Below are 17,603 nucleotides of genomic sequence, written 5' to 3' on the forward strand. Positions count from 1 at the left end.
TAGTTTGTAATGAAGATTACCCCAGGCTATAGCTATTGGGAGAACATCCATCACTGAAACATGCCCATTATAACAGGTCTATTGATCCATAAACCCTAGTGTCTACATGAACTAAGTACAAGTGGTTTCAATATTGTTGTTCAAGTCTCTTATTAACAGCTCCACAGTTCTGGTGGCTGCTGTTGCAAAAAGCGAAAAGCTATGATATCCAGTCTTATTAATGATACAATCGGGTTTATTCGGGTAAGGTCATTTGGGGGAGGAACATTTCGGTGATAAGGGTGTGAGATATGATGATACAGTGCGAGGTGTGGCTTTCAAATTGCCCGGTAAATCCAGCAGGGTTGATGTCGACTTCCGTTTGTCTGAGGCAGCCGTAGTCAGGGGGTTATGTATAAGAGAGCGATTAGGCATACCCAAACGCTTCATATATTGGGGGCTTTTTATCCGCAATCTTAAGCCACGGATGGCGTAGTGCTTCCTTCGCTGTAGGCCTCGTCGTGTGGTCTGTATCTAGAAGATATCGAATGAACGCGATGCAATCTGGAGGAAGATCGATTTTAGCAAGCTCTTCTTCAAGAGTGCCAAGTTCGAAACTCCCATTCTCCGCTAGGGTCTCCGCAAGATCAAATTCTTCCTTATGTTTTCGTAACTCGTCTCGTTTTAGAGGGCCAAGAAGCCGGATGATTTTGCCAATACACCAGGCAGCTTCATCTACTTTAATATAAGCAAACCCACGAAGACCGACGAAGTCCAGGTTCCCAAAGAGTGGTCGGGTTGGAGGTATAAGGGCTTGTGCTAGCTATAGTATCGGTTAATAAGGGATCAAAATAGGATAACCACGTTAATCAATAATAATATTATGAAACTCACGCAAACGCCAACAGACCAAACGTCACAAGCGGGTGTGACCAACCCTCCTTTCCAAATCTCAGGAGCCCGAATCGAACGCCTCTGTACTGGGAAGGGGGCGATACTCCCAGAAGCAATCACTATAGGAAATGAGCATGGGGTGTTTTAATGGAACTGGGAAATACGCAATAAGACATACTCCTTGAAAGGTTTCCTAGTTTAATCGAGAGATTCCATGCATTGGCATCTGAGACGGTAATATTATATGGTTGGATATCTTGGGAGATGTCAGTTTGTCCAATGGTATACTGGATTAACTCTGGTGGGGTTTACCTGTATGCACATGGGGACCCTTCCCGTCCATATCTGAAAATACCTTGACGGCTTCGAGGAGTGACTTCGCTAGAGCTGCTATAAATACAGGACCCCGTTCGTACATCTGTTCCCTCGCTGCCGGAAGGTGACAGCCCATGGAATCGAATACCATGCATCTGTCCTCCTCATTATCGATGATCTCTCGAATCGGCTGTATATAGGGGGAAGAGCGAATGCAATTTAATTTGTAAAAATCCAATTCTCGCTGGTATAGGGCGGGAGTAAGTCCTGTCTTCATAACCACCAAGCTGTAGGGATTTACACTTTTAGGTTGTGATGGAGTGGTCTGCGAGCTTTCATTTTCCTGAATTGAAGCCTGAAAGTTGTAGTCCCCCAGTGTTTTGAGGACCCGGTACGAAACATCGCTCCCTTTTATGATCACTTGCTTGTTCTTCGCAAGGAGGGCCGGAATTGAACGGTACATCGTTGAGGATGGAAGCATTGAAGCGCGATCTTGACATTTTTCGAGCTCATCCGGCCTGTTGATTATCCGGGCATACTCTCGCCTGTTTATATAAGCCAACTAATCCGGTTACATAATCCTCTCCTTTTGTCAAAACGACTCGACGACTTGATATAAAGATGTTAACATTTCCACGAGTTGGCTACAGTAGCAGGTGGCTGGTGGCTGGTTCAAGAACTAATACGCTGGAAGCTGGTAGAAATGATGTCCGGTGAGCAACGCGCAGGTTGCATCGGGTTCGTACTTGTATTATCTCTCAAGATGCCATTTACAATAGATTATCCTCAAAGGACTTCGACCAAAAAGTCACAAACTAACAGGCAGCCTCTTTGCAATCGCGTCTCTCAGTCCATCAACAGTGTCTACCATTTCAACTCCATATCTCTTGCACACAATCTGAACGTTACTCCTCTTCCAGTACCCCTCGGGACAGACAACGATGGCCTTTCCTGGCGTCCGCGCACAGAGCCCGAACTCGAGCAAGCTGACCGGTGCCTGGGTAGACGGGTGGAAGTAAACAACGACAATGTTGGCCCTCTCCTGCTTTTCGAGCTCCCACTCCACCTGTTCGCGATAGGGAGCGAAATTGATGTCCTCGCGCCACGAGCTATCCCAATCAGCGCGGTAGGGGTTATAGATTGTCACGGGCGTGTCAGAGAGTGCGGTACATATAACCTCACGCCAGTCGCGAGCGTCGACTCTGCTGGTGGTGCCGGCGAGAAAGACTGATGTAGCGTTGCGGGGAGCCTCGTCTGATGGCGCGTTGATGACCTGATTCCGGGCCTGGGTTGTCATTCTCAAGGATGCAAAGGTAGTCTTGGGCGTGCAAGTATGCAAGAGAGGTCGGAGAACGCAGGTTCGAAGCATTAAACTGAGAGGACTTTCTACTGTAGATATGGATTGGGGTCCACAGAGGAGGGTTGCGGTGCTAATAAAACGGCTAAACCCTCCTCTATCGAGGTCTTTGTCAGGTATATAGCAAACTTGGCAGGGATTTGATAGGGAAGTGCAAATAACCGTTGGGTATGTTAGACCTGGACGTTTCCCTATGGTGATGAGTTACCGAGTTATTTACTTCCAGCACCATAAGCCGAACCGCGCATCAAACTGGCCTATATCGAGCACCAAATTGGCCTAACGAACCAGATATCAAACATTCAACGGGCCTGCTATCAAGCAATTCGCCGTAAGGGTGGTTTTATCGCCAAGCCCTTGGTTCAATGGACGCATAACAATCACGGCGGCTGCAAGATGGCGCGTAAAAACACTCGGCCCATTGCTAGACCTCGAAAGACCACAATCAATGCTGTGATCACAAAATGGCCGTCCCTGCGACTGTTGGATCCGCCTCATAATGTACTGGTCTTCGCTCATCTAGGGCAGCTGCTCGACCCTAGAGAGGAGAGTGATAATGAAGATACAAATGGTCGTTCCTAAAGGACAGCAGGGCCTGCAATGTATCAGCCCCATCTTTTAACCGCCAGCCTCACATTCAACTATTACTGGCACAGAAAGATAGAAGGGACATGTCCCATTATGTGACGTTAAATACCCCGGATCCGTTCCGTGTATACGGCCTTGGATGATATTCGCGTTCACAGCCGTGACTTGAAGGGAACAACAAACATACACACTCTGTTCAGTTTGACAGCTTTGTTTTTGGAGTTATTATTTTGCTCGTGAAGAGGTCACACTGGGCGCAAGTGTCGTTTGAACGTGGACGGCTCCAAAATGCAACGACTGCTTCAGAAAATGACATTATCCCGCGAGAAATCAGAGGATTTAGAAACACAAGCGGACTCGGTTATCCGGAAATTTGCCTACAATAGACGCTTGGAATTTATCCAATTACTATTCGACGTCAAGCCGGAAATTCTCACCAGCTTCCCTGGGATCGAATCATACTGCCACTATTTAGAGCATGACGCTTTCCCGTCACTGATGGACCCAGCCTTTGGCTTGATCTGGGAATTGATATCCTGCACAAAAACCAAAGAGATTACAGATTGTTGGGACTGGAGTGTTGCAGTGTTGCGGTTGATACAGTCAGAATCACCCGAAGTCAGCATAGACGACATAGCAGAGTGCCTCGACGAGCGAAGTGGTGCCTCCAAAACGCATATAAGAGCCCAGGAGACGGCCTATCTTTACATTGCCATTTTTGGGGTTTTGTGCTGGTCAAGCCTAGCGATGCGGCCTAGGTTGATCTTCACAGATTCTGTGCCGTCGAATTTCGCATGCCTCCTGCCGAACGGCGTCAAATCGACATCAACCCCCTCTACGAACAGGCTGAACGACAGATGTAAGCGGCCACTCATGACCATCTTTCGGGCATTCAAGTCACAAAACTGGGGTGGCCAGTCCCGCGAACGCATAGTTGATAGATCGAGACCTCGAGAAACGGATAGCTTGTACGAGGCAAGCCTTAACATCTACTCTTTACGCTACTTTGGACACGTCTCGATTCAATGGACCGATACCATCAGCGAGCATCTACGGTTCAATCCAGCTAATCGTCGGCTGTCCTTGTTTCGCTTCCCCACATTCTGCGCATTGCTTGCTACCCATGGAGACAACGTTTTCCCGGTGATTCAAAGGTATAGTGCAAATCCTCGTACAGGCCCTTATTAACTTCGTTACAGCTAACCGATGATAGTGTTTATGAGCAACTCGACCCTTTGTCCCCAGAGGAGAAAGACCAGTGCTGCGTCAGTCTAGCGCAAGAAATTATCCTCTCCTACCGCCTTCTGTTTGGACAAGATGGCAAGTCCAGGAAGGTTGCACGTGAGGAAATCTGCAAGTTGAAGAACTCGTCCGCAGACCAAGTGGTGGACAGAATGCTCTCGGATCTCTGTGAATGCAAGTACGAGCGCGGCAGTAGGTGGTGGAAGACATACGACACAACTTTGCAAAGCTATCCATCCGAGATATGGCCAATCACCTGTCGGACCATGGAAGGTCAACTCCAGCAAAGTGACGTGTATAGCTCTCGAGGTGATTTCCCGAGGCTCGGACCACGGTTGATCAGGCTCCAGCAGTTCAATACACGTCAGAGACCTAGCAAGCTGACTGATTTGTGGTGCGACAGGCGTAATCCTTTACAATGGTACACTTTCTGGGCTGTGTTACTGGTTGGGGGAGCAGCGAACATCCTGGCGGCACTTCAGCTTCTGGTCTCCATTGCCGCATTGAAGTTCTAGGAGTTGGCTATTCTAGGATTGCCATCACAGCATCCATTTGAAGATAGCTACTCCGGAAGAGCAACTTCCAAGGAAGCGAACCGTGCTATAATATATATATATATATATATGGAAACCCAGGGCAGATACTGCACTGAAGGAACTTTCAAACTACGGTTAAGCACGCATAATCCACAGTGTTTCCGCAGGTTTCTTTCTCCAAGTCAGCGGTGACGGTCTCGACTCTTACCGTGGAACGCAATTTCTCTAAGCGCGCAGGAGTGTAGAAAGAACAGTCTCGATAGCAAAAGGCCCTGTATTGAAAACCTGGGCGTTGAAGGCGGAGAGAGAACATTGTTTAAGGAGCAAAGAAGAAGGATGAGCTAAGAAGGGAGGGACTAAATAAATAAAATGATATATATGCAATATTGATAGCATCATTTACACTAATGTTACCAAGAGTATATACAAGCTTGGAGATATCTGCTAGATAACTAACGCTAACAACACCAAACATTCAAAGAGCTAGGTAGCCAACATAAAACCTGTGCTGTGTAATTGAACTCATACACATAGAAATGCATAACCAGCTCAAAGAAGTCACCATTTACCAAGCCAAAAGAGACAAGCAAGGAGGTTATATGTTCCATACCCCTACAGTCGCTCTGTACTGGGTTTGTAGTCTTCGACTTTGTTGACTGGGGTAAGAGGCTTGCCATCACCGAAGAAGAACGCCTCAATGTTGCCCATGGCTATTTGTTCAAAGTTCTGTATAATTGTCCTTGTTAGCTTCGGAAGCCGTTGGCAACTAGAGACAGGAGGGAGCATCGAGCTTACTGCTTGCGTATCAATCGTTGCTCCTCCAACATGCGGTAACAATGTGACATGCCAGTTATCGAGTAATCGGGCATTAATCTTGGGTCTATGGATAGGTTGTCAGCGAAAAGTGAATATTTAGACGTGAAGAGGGAGACGTACTCGTCCTGATAAACATCTAGCCCAGCACTGCTCACTATCCCTTCGTCAATGGCATCAGCCAACGCCTCTTCATCCACACACTTCCCACGCCCAACATTGATGACTCGAACACCGCGTTTCATCAGTTTGAATGTTTCTGAATTAAGCAGATGGTGCGTTTCCGGCGTATGCGGACAAGCTAACAACAAGCAATCCGTAACCTCCAGCAACCCTTTCAACTCGGAGTGATATACTGCGCCTCCCAGCTTTGATTCCACCGCGCTAGTTTTTTTCGACCGGCCGAAATAATGTATCTTCATGCCCAGCGCCAAAGCTCGCGTGGCTACCGCCTGCCCGATCTCTCCCAGACCTACAATACCTAGGACCTTCCCGTGTGGATTGTGCGCGATCTCAGCAACCTCATCCTCGATGTCATAGTAGTTTCCTCTCCGTAAGCTACGAACCTTATGTTCGCAGAAGCTCGTTCGTCGAAACGTAGCTATGATTAGAAACAAAGCTAGGTCTGCTGTCGAATCGTTTGCTGCACCGGCACCGTTACAGTACCATATTTTATGCCGTGCTAGTTCTTCCGTATCCTGTCCGTCGTAGCCATGGTTGACCGAGGCGATTATCTTCAACGACGGAGGTAGATGAGGGATTAGCTCCTTGTTGAAGAGAGGCAGATTGTTGGTCAGGGTGTTATTCGGTCGAAGAATGCCGTCTACGGTCGAGTATTTACCTCCCTCGCTGAAGGCCTCTATGAGCTCGGAGAGGGGGAGTTTAGAGTAGTATAGCACGTTACAGCGCTTTTCAAGCTCTGCCCAGCGCTCACGGGAAAAACGTATCGGGTTTCCGACATAGAGAATGGTTGGTTTTCCCATTATTGCTCGTTATACGTATACGATGCGGCTGTCCTGCTTCCTGCTTTGAGCCAGATTAGCTATGATGCTCACACGCATTCCGAACTGGACCAGCCTTACAAATCTGCTGCCTGTCGATATATGTATACCTACTCGCAACTGTTCTTCTCCGCTTGCATAGTCTGCGAGAGAAGCGGTTACTGAGGTTCAGGGACATCAGGGACATCAGGGACATCAGGGAATGCGGAGGGACCTCCGATGCTGCCCCACATCGTAGGATTGGGATGATATCTCGGGGGAGAGAAGGGCGCATCTTCGTATCCCATGACGTACAGAGCGTTTGGCTGAATAATGATGGCATATCTTCGCTACTGACGATAAAACGACATGGACGGCGAGAGAAGTGATACATGAAGCTCTTGTGGGCCTATCAAGCTATACTACGTGTGATCTGCCACGCTCATTCTAATTTATGTTTCATCCTAAGGGGTTAGAGTAGGTTGAAGATGTAAAAGGCCTACCAAACTTCCTGGGGTTATAGATCGGGTTAACCGAGGCACCTTTACTGGTAAAGCTTTGGGGCTTTGGAGAATTTTGATAAGACATTTGTATCATATTTTCGTCCTGATATAAAAATTAACCCGAAAATAGTACTAGAATTCAAACTAAGAGTGTCATAAAACATCCTAACTAGACATGCCTTTTGTCCAGTACTAATAAAGACTGTTAGACCAGCCTATTTGAGAGGCTTATCGATGCTCCAGGCAACCGCAAAGCGCTGTGCAAACTGCTTCTTGAAGATGTGGAAAGCTCGCACTTGGACCTTGACATCTCCACTTGGAATCTTTGTCCATACAACCTGCTCGACGTTGTTAGATCGATCAAAATCTTTCTTAGAGCCCATATTGCCATGTCTCTCGGTGCCATCGGACGCAGTCACGATCAAGTCCAGGTCATTCTGTAGCGTTGCACCTGGTGGGTCGGACCAGACCAAGGTCACTTTCAAAGTAGAGCTACCTTCTGCCTTCTTGGGCACTTTGATGACCAGCTCGGAGTCAGTCTTGCCCTGAGTAAGAGGGCCTCCCTCGCGATATCCAGCACTTTCTTCATTGGGCAGGGAAATGGAGTTCTTGACGTGAACACGGCCGTATCCGGAGCTGATATTTGGTGATGGACCAGCCTCGGATGGAACGTATTGACCAGGCAGCTCGACGGCGCCGTTGATGAGCATTGCTTTGATAAGGGCAGCGGATGGGTCCTTTGTGCCGTTCTTAACAAGGGCCTGGCGAATGAGTGCCACACCTCCGGCCACTAGGGGGGTTGCCATGCTGGTTCCCCCGTTGAAAAACCAAGCTGGATCCGTGCTCGTTCCGAACGTGGTGCTAGGCTTCAACAACTTTGACGAACGAGTGGATAGGATAGATGTCCCTGGTGCAACGACATCGGGCTTAATGCGTCCTTCCTTGGTAGGACCACGGGAGCTGAATGCTGCCATGCCGTTAGGATGGTCGGCCACGCGGTCGTCGTTGTAGGGCTTATTTGGGAACCATGGAGCGTAGGTTACTGCAATATCAGGGCGATCGTTTTCACTTGCGCCAACAGTGATGCAATTCTTTGCTGCGGCCTGGGAGCCGATCTGATTCTTATCATTGGACCCATCCTGATCCGCATCAGCGCCTGCATTTCCAGCAGCGAAAAGGATGACCATGTCCTGATGATCCCAGACGAAGCGGTCGATCTCTTCGCTGCTAGAGTCATAGGGGAGTTGACCGCTTGGGCTGTTACTTCCCCAAGAGTTTGTATGAATCCTCGCACCGTGGTCTTTATATGGCTGAATGAACAGGTTGGTGAGGTCGTCTGGGATTCCACCGAGTCCATTGTTGCTATCTAGCAGCGATTGCAGGACTAGAGTGGCTTTAGGTGCTGTGCCCTGGATTTTCCCGCCCATTTTTTCAGAGACCCCGTCTCCAAGGACAGAGCCGCAGACGTGAGTGCCATGGCCGTTTGGATCGTCAGCCGTTGCCGGGTTCGTGCGGCCTAGGGCATAGAGATGCTTGACACGTCCCGTAAATGCTGGGTGGGTATCGGTTGTGCTGCCTTTGTCGAAGCCAGTGTCACCAACGGCAACGATTTCGCCCTCTCCTGTATAGGGTAGAGCCTCGGTTTTGGCCTCCATGGTGCCAATAGGGGCATCACTACTAGTGTCGACCTCGCCCTTGATGATAGGGACAGCCTTGTTGTTGAACAGAACGGCCGGGTGAACTTCATGGATGCTTCTAACGTCGTCGATAGCTGCAACTTCATCCATGTGTTGCTCCTCGATAATCATTCGGATCTTCTTCGGTCCAACACGGAAGCACGAAGTGGCAGCCCGCGTGGCCATGCCAAGGGCGTCGTGTAGCTCCTGTGACGTAGAGTCTACATCGTTGTGAAGCACGATATCTACCGTACGACGACGGCTAGACCTCGGCACGGTACCAGAAAAGGCAGCAAGCGCGTTTGTGCTTGGTGGTACAGATTTCATGGCCGACTGGATGACAAACATGTCAAGGTAGACGTTTGCCCATGCCACGAATGGTAGGGAGCGGATAGCAGCTAGATCAGCTGGTTTATAGCTGCAGAGGTACGTCTTGAACGAGACATATTCCTGGATGTCGACGCCTAGGCGCTCGAGCTCGTCTTCCTGGTCGTCCTCGAGGAGCTCCTTGGTTTGAATCAGGATATAGTTCGACTTGGACGAGTCTTCCGATTCCATGCCAAGGGCCTGGAGGACAGGTCTTTGGCTCTGGGGGTTGAGGTCATTCCCGTTGATGGAGATGAGAGACATGATTGTTTATCTCAAGACTTGACGGACGAACTGAATGTGGTGATAAGTAGATAATCAGGATATGTTTGATCAATGAATTGCAGGTTGGTGCAAAAAGCAGTTGAGTATTGGAATGGGGAAGGTAGATATATATAAGGAAGGGGTATAAAATTACCCGTTTTGGAAAAACAGCTGATCCACGCAGATGCTTCAGTCACTACAACCGTGACTTGCCAGTACATCACCAGCAACGAGAACAGGAGCTCTCTTTTATAGATAGCCCGACCCTTCAGTATATGCTGTGGCCGCGCAAGCTGAGATAGAGAGGGGTATTGTATCCCTCCATCCCCCACATCTTCCCTTCAGCCCGTCCAATATCAGGTGCAGGCCATAGAACTCTCTCCCGCTTCCTGGGTTTTTCTGATGCAGCTCAGAAATGGCTTCCCCCACAAGAACTCAAAAGCGACTTCTAGTGGCTATAAACAAGTCATCCTGACGGGCCCATCTGCGGTGCGAACCGAGATGAGAATGCCTCCGGACATCGCAGGCCTGGTCGTCACAGAGCTGAGGTCTTGACAATGCAGAACAGCCAAACAAACGTCTCTACTAGACGACGAGAAAAGGAAACACGGTAGCTTTGGCAGCGCGATGGATGACCTAGGCGAACCCCCTCGCGATCTTGCTGCAGCGACACAGCTCCAAGTCAGCCACGGCGACCGATTACTGGCTGATCACCGGCATCGCGATCCTTGGTCAGGCCAAGTACTGCAACGTCCAGCTGGGGGGTCTTAGCTGCAGCTTCGTGTTACTTGAGGGCGTCTCCCATGGGACAGGAAAAGGAACGAAGAAGCTATCCCTGATTCCCATCGGGGTTGGATGATGGATGTCATCATCTCACGAATTTGTTTTCATAAACGCCATTGTTACATTGACGGGGGGGGCTGATGGCGACGGCTGCGAGGTCTCGTACTTCGTATCAACGGGCGTGTGCGATGATGGTGGCGACTGTTGAAGAAGCAATATAATGGCACGGAGTACTGAAGTAGCAATGATCAAGGTTGTTCGCGGATCATCTTGCCTCCTTATTATAGCTTCCATGCCAATAACGGTGTGTGATTTAACCAGTTACATCACTGCCCTGTTATGGAGAATAGAATATAGGTGATATTACTGGTTGATGTTAATATAGAAGGAATTTTCTATCTGTTTATGTATCACGTGCTAAGTACAGGTTCATGATTGAACACAAAGTGAAGGTAAACGGCGATATCAAAGAAGATGTATAGAAGTTAAGAGGGAGCTGCTGGCTATGTATGATTAGCTCCAAAAGATTAGTTAACCCCACGATCCATATTTTGAAGCTGCTGTTTTTATTGTAAATCGACGGCGTTGAGCTATCCACCATCTCTATCTGCTCATGATCGATGAACCAACTGGGATAATCTGTCATATGATAGAAATTCACTATCAAATAAAGTTAGTCCAGGCCTAGCGATTATCGTATATGGCCATAGGTTAAATCTCTGCGAAATGCTGTTCGTATCTTCTCCTGCTTCGCCTTGTCGTGTCCGAGAATTAGTCAAGTTTATTCTCTGTTTATATTATAGTCAAGCGTGCTGCATTCGAACCGGACGGGGTTATCTTTTTGTTCTCAAATAGATCGCTTGTCCAATCATCTGGTTCGTCGTAGTACCGACCCATGAAGTAAAAACATGTATATAACCCAAGGATATTGTATCGATCGAGCAAAGAGGAGCGCAGAGTACGCCGTATGGTGAACATGGATGAAGTTGCCTGTTTGTTTATCGCTAGCTCGACCAGTTAAAACGGAAGTTCCGGCTTGGCTTATGTAACTAACTATTAGAGTTATTCTTTAGCGCGGGCGCTTAAAGTTCCTTCGTTCTCGTATAATCTCCATATCATCGTTCAAGGGGAAGGATAAAGGCCAAATCATTCAAGGAAAGGATAAACACAAGGTGAAGGAAATGTTATCTTTGATGATGGGCCTTTGACGATGATAAGATTTCGTACGAGAAGTCCCATCACACAGAAAGGGGATGGCAAGGATAAGCAATCAGAAGGATGATCCCTTCAGCGTTGAAGCATGTACTCCATTGTTCATGTTCCACTTTGATTCCTTATATATCAGTTATATACATCGACACTAGCACTTATACTTATATATATCTCATTCGCCAATTCTCGACAGACGATAAAGGTCTGCAGAAGTCTCTACCTAAGCCTTCAGGGCCCCGAGCGACTTATCAGCTAATCGGATAAAAGTTACACCTTTCTCATAAGGGGAAGTCCAAGGGGTAAGGGAAAGTGTGAGGACAAGGTTAAGGGCTCTTAACTAGAGATGCATAAAGGGATATCTCCTCCGATTGCTTGAGCAAAATATGGGGTCCGACGGACCCTCTGGTTTGATAATTGATACTTGTATGGAGCACTCCATATGGATTAATCATGTATTGATCGCCCTCCAAGTCGCAGTTCGTCAAGGGCACACCCGATCGATCGAGTTCTGATTTACGAATGAGTGTCGTATCAGATCTCCAATGCCTCCTGTCCACTAGCCTGGCTCATCCATCAAGATCAACGAAGATTACGTAGATTTGGCTAGGTAATATTATCCAAGGACTTAACCGTACCGGGTGTGACGGCCAATCGAAAATGGAGCAGGATTAATTGAGATGTAGTCGGTCTGTCGGTATCAGATTGCCTCCAAGCCGTCGCCCCGTCGTCAAATTTAACAAGCAACGAATAGTTACCCCTCTGGTAGTGGCTTGAAGGCTTGCTGCCCTACGGCGTGGCTTTAGCCGGACACATGCAAACATGGATACCAACGCGCACTGTACGACGGCGCTGGTGGTGGCTGGCGATGACGACAGTGGCTGATTGGAACCACCTACTCAGCCTAGGATGTTCGTTCCGATGGGAGCAATCAGAAATTTTCGCAGAGAAACACAGCTCCAGGTCGGCAGTGACTGAGGAAACATAGATGTGACTAAACAATCCTCCCGATCAGGGGAAGCGGTACAGGTACAGATCAATGGATGGTCAATGTACCTAGACAATAGGAAAAATGCCGTATCAGAATTGCCGGGCCGCAAGATCGATCTCCCCTGGGTCAAGCTTCAATAGCACAGCGTGTCCGTGGAGCAAACATGTCATCGCTGTTATTTGTCAGTGTCGACACTCAGCCACGCCACGTTCATCCACCTGTTTGCCTCGCCATCGGCCGCCCTGCCGTGGCCACTCTGCCTAGAATGAGTTGGCTGAAGTAGAACTAGAACATTACTATTAGACATCACCGTTAAACGTTAGCCCCCACGTCTCAGCGACATCCCAACCGATAACTCAGGGCATAAGATGACCGACCGCCAGGGTAGATTTAGCGAGAGCATGAGAAACAAAAATAAACCCCTGAGAGAGGAGGGCGGCAACCTCCTTGGCAGGCTGTATGTTTCTCTCCCACAGACATTCAACGGTCCAGAAGTAGAAGGCAGAGGCAGCCAAACGGCCGAACTGACCGTCTACTTAACTTGTCCCTTCGTGCCGTCGAATAGCGCAAGCTGACACCGCGGCATGGGCCCTATAACTACCGTCCTCCGTATACAATGTCCCTCTCCGGTATGGATGGAGCCCGCTAGGCCCGTAAACCCATGGGCTCACACCCACCACTTCGCCCGTCGATCCGTCCCGCGGAGAAAAACGCGGTTGACTCTGATACCGCACCCTGGACGAGCAGGCCTGCGCATTGAATAAGGTGTTCTGTGCATATTAGTACCTGTGTCTATGCGCCCGGAACTCGCTACTCGCTGCTCACTGCCTGGCCCCTGGCAGTCAGAAGTCGCATTGACCGACCCAGCGACGATGCCAGGTAAATGAACATTCCGCCCCAGGGGCAACACACTCGCGAATCGGCGTTGAGCATGGCGATCGAGGGGCGTCATTGGCCATTAGCGCTGAAGGACAACGCAGGAACAGAACCATCTATCATCATCATCCATATCGTTATTGTACGGTCATATCGTCCATATCGTATGGAACATCCATCACCAGTCTGTATCATCCGCACCATCTGTATCGTGGCCATATCGTAGCGTAGGTCCCACGCAATATGGGATGTCGCGGTTTAATGAACTGTGTCAGATCGGCGGTTGGCTGTTTCAGTAGACCCAAATCGGGCTAGCGCGGGCGGGCGTTTTTCTACTTCCTTTTCCCCTGTTCATCCTTCTTTATCTCTATCTCAGCCCCATCTCCAGCATCGTTTCTCTTCTTCTCTTCTTCTTGTCCCTCTCTTCTCGTTCGTCTCGTCCTTCTCTTATTTATCAGGCCGCGCTGCTTGTTGTCTCTCAGACAGATCACTCCTTCGTTCTCGGCGCGCAGCCTTGTCGTTCCTTATCCCACACTGCCCATCTGCCTTCTGATATTGACTATCAGAACCCCGTTTCGCTGGTCGCCTCTGCTCGCTCCAATACCAGAAAGATTCAAACATAGCGTCGAGCTGAAATACGTCTCGCAGGTGTCCAGATACGACTCTCAAAAAGTCACACGCTCCTTTGTTGACATAGAACATCTACATACTACATCTCGACTGGGTCGGGATCACGAACTCCCTCTGAACTAGAATTCAAGCTGAGATTTGTCTCTCACGATGCATACCGTTCAGTTGACCGCTTTGGCGGCTTCTGTCCTCTCCATGGCTGCGCCAGCTGCTGCTTTCTGGCGTATGCCTTGCCAGGGCCGTCTGGGACTGGCTAGGATGGATCCTATCGTCAACCCGGGCGAACTCTCCCCTCACGCCCACGCCATCCACGGCGGTAAAAGTATGTGCTGCTACTTATGTTGAGACGAACTGGGCTAATTCATATACTAGACTTTGATTTTACCGTTACTGGTGACCAGTTGGCCGCCTCCGACTGCACGTCTTGTGCCGTTATCGAGGACAAGTCCGCTTACTGGGTTCCTACCCTCTACTTCGTTCACGCCAACGGAACGGCTGAGCTCACCGAGCAACTCGGTGGCACTCTTGTGTATGCATTTGTTCATTCATTCGTCTACCCAGATCAAGTCCTAACTCGTTATTTAGCTACTATCTTCTGTATGGAGATAACCTCAAGGCCTTCCCACGCGGCTTCCGCATGATTGCAGGAGACACGGGCCTGCGTGACTTTCCCTTCGTCCAGCCAGACCCTCCAAAGGGTGCCTGGACCGAAAAGGAGCGCACTCAGTCCGCCCTTGGCCAAAAGTCCCTTGGCTTCAACTGTCTGAACTATGCCAACCCCCCAGAAGCCTCCATGTACAGGCACACCATGCCCGAGCGGTCCTTCATCGACAGCACTTGCGACAACGGTCTCCGTTTGGAGATTATGTTCCCATCCTGCTGGAACGGCAAGGATCTCGACTCCAAGGATCACAAGTCCCATGTCGCCTATCCCAGCGAGATCAACGGTGGAACTTGCCCCAAGGGCTTCGAAACTCGTCTCGCCACTCTTTTCTATGAGACTATCTGGGTCACCAAGCCTTTCGCCGGCATGGATGGCAAGTTCGTCCTTTCCAACGGTGATCCAACCGGCGCTGGCTACCACGCTGATTTCATCGACGGATGGGACGAGGGTGTGCTCCAGGATGCCATCAAGACCTGTACCGATGACTCCGGCCTGATCGAGAAGTGCAGTGCATTCACCATTCAGGACCAGGCTAAGCAGAATAAGTGCAAGATGGAGGTTCCAAAACTCATCCAAGACGAGGAGTACGAATTCTGCACCTCTGGTCTACCTGGAGGCACCAAGGTCTCCAACGGACCAGCCTACGTCAGCGGTGCTGCCCATGCTCCAGCCGTCAGCGTCCCATCCGTCTCTGTCCCCGGCGGACCAAAGCTTCACGTCCCAACTCCGGCTCTCCCAGCTCCCCCAGCTGCGCCTGCTCCCCCTGCTGCACCTGCTCCCCCTGCTGCACCTGCACCACCAGCTCCTCCAGCTCCTCCAGTTGTACCATCCCCTCCACCAGTCAAGGCGGGAACTACTGCCATGCCACCTGCTCCAAGCGCTCCCGCCGACCCCAACGGTCCATACACCACCACTACCTATACCGAAGGAGGCGTTGTGCACGAGGTCGCTATTATTCGCCAGACCGTCACGCACACCGTTGATGCTACAGCCGTTGTCCCAGGGCCTACCCACCAGGGAGCTAAGAGAGACTACAACTTCCTCCGCCACCACGGTGGACATGGCCACGGCCACGGCCATCGCCGTCGTCGCAACTTTTAAATTTCCTGTCAATAAGGTGATCACATAGGAATACATGCTTTGCTTACATTTTTCTTTTTTCATTCGGCAAGAAAGCTGTATTCGAGAATTCAATTCTATCTATGTCACGTACTTCATGTACCTTCACCATTAACCCTTCTTCATTTGCCTAGGCATTTCCCCCTTGTTACCTTCTTATTCAGGTTGGAGTCAATTCCCATCAATACGGCTGAACCAATGCCTATTGTCCACCCAATCAGAACACTATTGTTTATTCAACTTCGAGTACATACTTATTCATTTCCCCCCTTTTTTCGTGTACATGGGCTTTGTCGTTTGTTTATTTTATTTTTCTTTATGGTGTTATTTGATCGTTGTAGCTGGATGGCTGGAAAACAAAGGGCGCAATCTGTATGTGTATGAATTCTTTGTATGTGTTATGAATGAATATGGATATAGATATAGAGACCGTTCTTTATCTTGCGCCATTTTCGTTTTTAGTCAACGACATCACACAAAGAAATATATACTGTCCTATAGCCCATTCATCCATCCATCCATTCACCGTTCCACGCCGTACAGATCTATCAAATACACTTCCCCCCATCAACCACAAAATCCCCACCATTGATAAACCTGGCTTCATCCGAGCCAAGATATAAACACATATTTGCAATATCGTCTGCCTCCGCCAACCTCCCCAGCGGCACATTATCAATAAACTTCTGCCGATTCTCCGGCGTATCAGGTATGCCAGTGAACATCTCAAATAGGCCCGTTCCCGACAGTAGCGGACACACGTTATTCACTCGAACCTGATATTTGCCGTATTCAGATGCTAGGCCCTTGGTAGCGTTTGACACCGCACCCTTGGACGCATTGTACCATACTAGACCCGGACGTGGTCGCTGGGCGCCTGTCGAGGAGATGTTTATCATTGAACCACCATGGCCTTGTTTGATGAGAAGGGGGATGAAGGATTGAGAAGCGAGGAAGATGCTTTTCACGTTCACGTTAAAGACACGCTCGAATTCGGACAGGGTTACCTCGTCGGATGGCTGGATGATGTTAGTAGATAAATATATGCACGTCCATATATACTAGGAACTAGGGAGATCACAGCAAGGTATTGGAGTATTGACCAGCACTATAGATGGGACATATATACCTTGTTCTTATAAGTAGTTCCAGCATTATTCACCAGGATATCTACCTTCCCGTACTTTGAAGTCGCAAGGTCAAGGATAGCCTTCCAGTCCTCAGGGCTGGTGACATCCATCTTCTGAAACGAGATGCTCGATGGGTTGTTTGAGGCTACTTTCTCGCCGCCATCGACGTTGATGTCGCCTATTATGACCTTTGCGCCTTCTTGGGCATATCGGATGGCGATTGCAGCGCCGAAGCCTGAGCCTCCACCTACAGTGATATTTATTATCAGCAATCACTCGACATTGTAGATTATAGTGAAAATACTTACCAGTAACGATGGCTATTTTATCAGCTAATCGAGTTCCCTGGGATTGAGACATGTTCGTTTCAAGTAGATATCTATAGATTGTCCGTTGTGGAGATGCGGGGAAAGCTCTAGATATTTAATTGATGAACTCGTTCAATTCGAGACTGGAGCGTGATGATCGATATCTTTCAGCAGGCTGGATGAAGAGGAATTATCAATTGCAGTTTACAAGGGACGTCTTTAATACTTTTACTGCGTTGTAGGCCTGGAGGATCTCGAGGCTGCGGGGGTTTTGCGTTTGCTGTCGGCGAACTGCCGCCGGGCCGACGCCGGTTGTCGGCTGAAGCAAGGAACAGAACTATACCACAGAATACTCACATCAGTTGTGTTACTAGAATATA

At 49.0% G+C, this 17,603-nt stretch overlaps 6 protein-coding genes across 6 annotated transcripts; 2 read left to right on the top strand and 4 right to left on the bottom strand.

The window, feature by feature from the left end:
* Window positions 1-235: 235 nt before the first annotated feature.
* On the bottom strand, window positions 236-2,485 carry GIQ15_05388 (uncharacterized protein; the record flags this gene model as incomplete). Its single annotated transcript, XM_033552805.1, has 6 exons — window positions 236-365; window positions 417-802; window positions 874-992; window positions 1,052-1,129; window positions 1,186-1,733; window positions 2,112-2,485. 6 exons carry the CDS (start codon window positions 2,483-2,485, stop codon window positions 236-238), a joined length of 1,635 nt encoding a protein of 544 aa, XP_033403949.1.
* A 957-nt stretch (window positions 2,486-3,442) lies between these two features.
* On the top strand, window positions 3,443-4,890 carry GIQ15_05389 (uncharacterized protein; the record flags this gene model as incomplete). The annotated part of the gene is made up of 2 exons (XM_033552806.1): window positions 3,443-4,287; window positions 4,347-4,890. The coding sequence occupies 2 exons, from the start codon at window positions 3,443-3,445 to the stop codon at window positions 4,888-4,890; spliced, it is 1,389 nt and encodes a 462-aa protein (XP_033403950.1).
* Window positions 4,891-5,523: 633 nt separating this feature from the next.
* GIQ15_05390 (D-mandelate dehydrogenase) lies at window positions 5,524-6,707 on the bottom strand (the record flags this gene model as incomplete). Its single annotated transcript, XM_033552807.1, has 3 exons — window positions 5,524-5,637; window positions 5,707-5,791; window positions 5,848-6,707. 3 exons carry the CDS (start codon window positions 6,705-6,707, stop codon window positions 5,524-5,526), a joined length of 1,059 nt encoding a protein of 352 aa, XP_033403951.1.
* Window positions 6,708-7,422: 715 nt separating this feature from the next.
* GIQ15_05391 (peptidase S8 and S53) lies at window positions 7,423-9,513 on the bottom strand (the record flags this gene model as incomplete). The annotated part of the gene is made up of 1 exon (XM_033552808.1): window positions 7,423-9,513. The coding sequence occupies one exon, from the start codon at window positions 9,511-9,513 to the stop codon at window positions 7,423-7,425; it is 2,091 nt and encodes a 696-aa protein (XP_033403952.1).
* Window positions 9,514-14,152: 4,639 nt separating this feature from the next.
* GIQ15_05392 (uncharacterized protein) lies at window positions 14,153-15,767 on the top strand (the record flags this gene model as incomplete). The annotated part of the gene is made up of 3 exons (XM_033552809.1): window positions 14,153-14,324; window positions 14,375-14,531; window positions 14,588-15,767. 3 exons carry the CDS (start codon window positions 14,153-14,155, stop codon window positions 15,765-15,767), a joined length of 1,509 nt encoding a protein of 502 aa, XP_033403953.1.
* A 566-nt stretch (window positions 15,768-16,333) lies between these two features.
* Window positions 16,334-17,275, bottom strand: GIQ15_05393 (oxidoreductase, short-chain dehydrogenase/reductase family; the record flags this gene model as incomplete). The annotated part of the gene is made up of 3 exons (XM_033552810.1): window positions 16,334-16,804; window positions 16,915-17,162; window positions 17,224-17,275. The coding sequence occupies 3 exons, from the start codon at window positions 17,273-17,275 to the stop codon at window positions 16,334-16,336; spliced, it is 771 nt and encodes a 256-aa protein (XP_033403954.1).
* Window positions 17,276-17,603: the final 328 nt, after the last annotated feature.

This window comes from Arthroderma uncinatum (genome assembly GCF_011692745.1).
Source record: "Arthroderma uncinatum strain CBS 119779 chromosome Unknown scaffold4, whole genome shotgun sequence".
NCBI lineage: Eukaryota > Fungi > Ascomycota > Eurotiomycetes > Onygenales > Arthrodermataceae > Arthroderma > Arthroderma uncinatum.